Source organism: Frankliniella occidentalis, unplaced genomic scaffold, assembly GCF_000697945.3.
Source record: "Frankliniella occidentalis isolate FOCC.00 unplaced genomic scaffold, Focc_3.1 Scaffold314, whole genome shotgun sequence".
NCBI lineage: Eukaryota > Metazoa > Arthropoda > Insecta > Thysanoptera > Thripidae > Frankliniella > Frankliniella occidentalis.
Genome location: NW_026267439.1, coordinates 278,058 through 278,933, shown reverse-complemented (window position 1 = coordinate 278,933; position 876 = coordinate 278,058). Strand labels below are relative to the sequence as shown.

Here is an 876-nt window from a genome sequence, read left to right as displayed (position 1 = left end):
TGCCGAGGTTGAAGCCGCCGCCTCCACCACCCCCGCTGCGGCCGCCGCCGCCGAAGCTGCTCTTGAGGCTGTTGAGGTTGAAGCTGTTGCCGAGGCTGCCGAGGTTGAAGCCGCCGCCTCCACCACCCCCGCTGCGGCCGCCGCCGCCGAAGCTGCTCTTGAGGCTGTTCAGGTTAAAGCCGCCACCGCCACCCCCGCGGCTCAGTCCACTGGTGAGACTTCCTAGGTTGAAGCCTCCCCCTCCTCCCTTGCCGCCGAGACCACTGGTGAGACTCCCCAGGTTGAAGCCCCCGCCTCCCCCTCCGCCGCCGCCACCTCCGCCTAGCGATCCGAAACTACTCTTGAGGCTGCTCAAGTCAAATCCTCCTGCGACACACAAGAACGGGTACTTAGTTTAGACAAATAACAGACGGCGTTCGCCAGCACAAACAGTCACCATGGAAAAAATACTCACCGCCACCGCCTCCGAGTCCTCCAAAACCACCTGCGGAAAAGGAAATGCAAACGGGATTTATGATTATAGTAACACTAAAAGCGGCACATTGCGTCCCTCTGATAGACTATTTGAGGCCCCCCTCCCCCTTCTAAGGCACCGGAGCGTCTGCCGGAGTGGGCGGCCATGAACTATTATCAGCAGCATTCAGTCGTCCGAAGCGCTCGCGGGCCCGACAATACGGTAATGGAGGGAGGGGGGGCAGGGGGTACTCCCCGCAGGACACTTACTTCTCCTGACGCGGTGCGCGACGGGTCCCGCCAGCACCACCGGCCCCGCCAGCCCCGCCAGGGTCACCAGCGCACACACCAACACCTGGAACGGAAGAAAAGTAGGATATTTAATTTTCCCCCATTTTTTGTTTTTTAATTTTATTTTATTTT

At 59.6% G+C, this 876-nt stretch overlaps 1 protein-coding gene across 1 annotated transcript in view; it reads right to left on the bottom strand.

The window, feature by feature from the left end:
- The window catches only part of LOC113211126 (uncharacterized), a 5,417-nt gene that overhangs the window by 1,021 nt on the left and 3,520 nt on the right, over positions 1 to 876 (bottom strand). The window contains exons 2-4 of the mRNA XM_052273921.1: positions 724 to 808; positions 455 to 484; positions 77 to 366 (exon numbers count right to left, since the gene is read on the bottom strand). Coding sequence (XP_052129881.1) covers positions 77 to 366; positions 455 to 484; positions 724 to 808 — 405 coding nt within the window. The remainder of the gene's footprint in view (positions 1 to 76; positions 367 to 454; positions 485 to 723; positions 809 to 876) is intronic.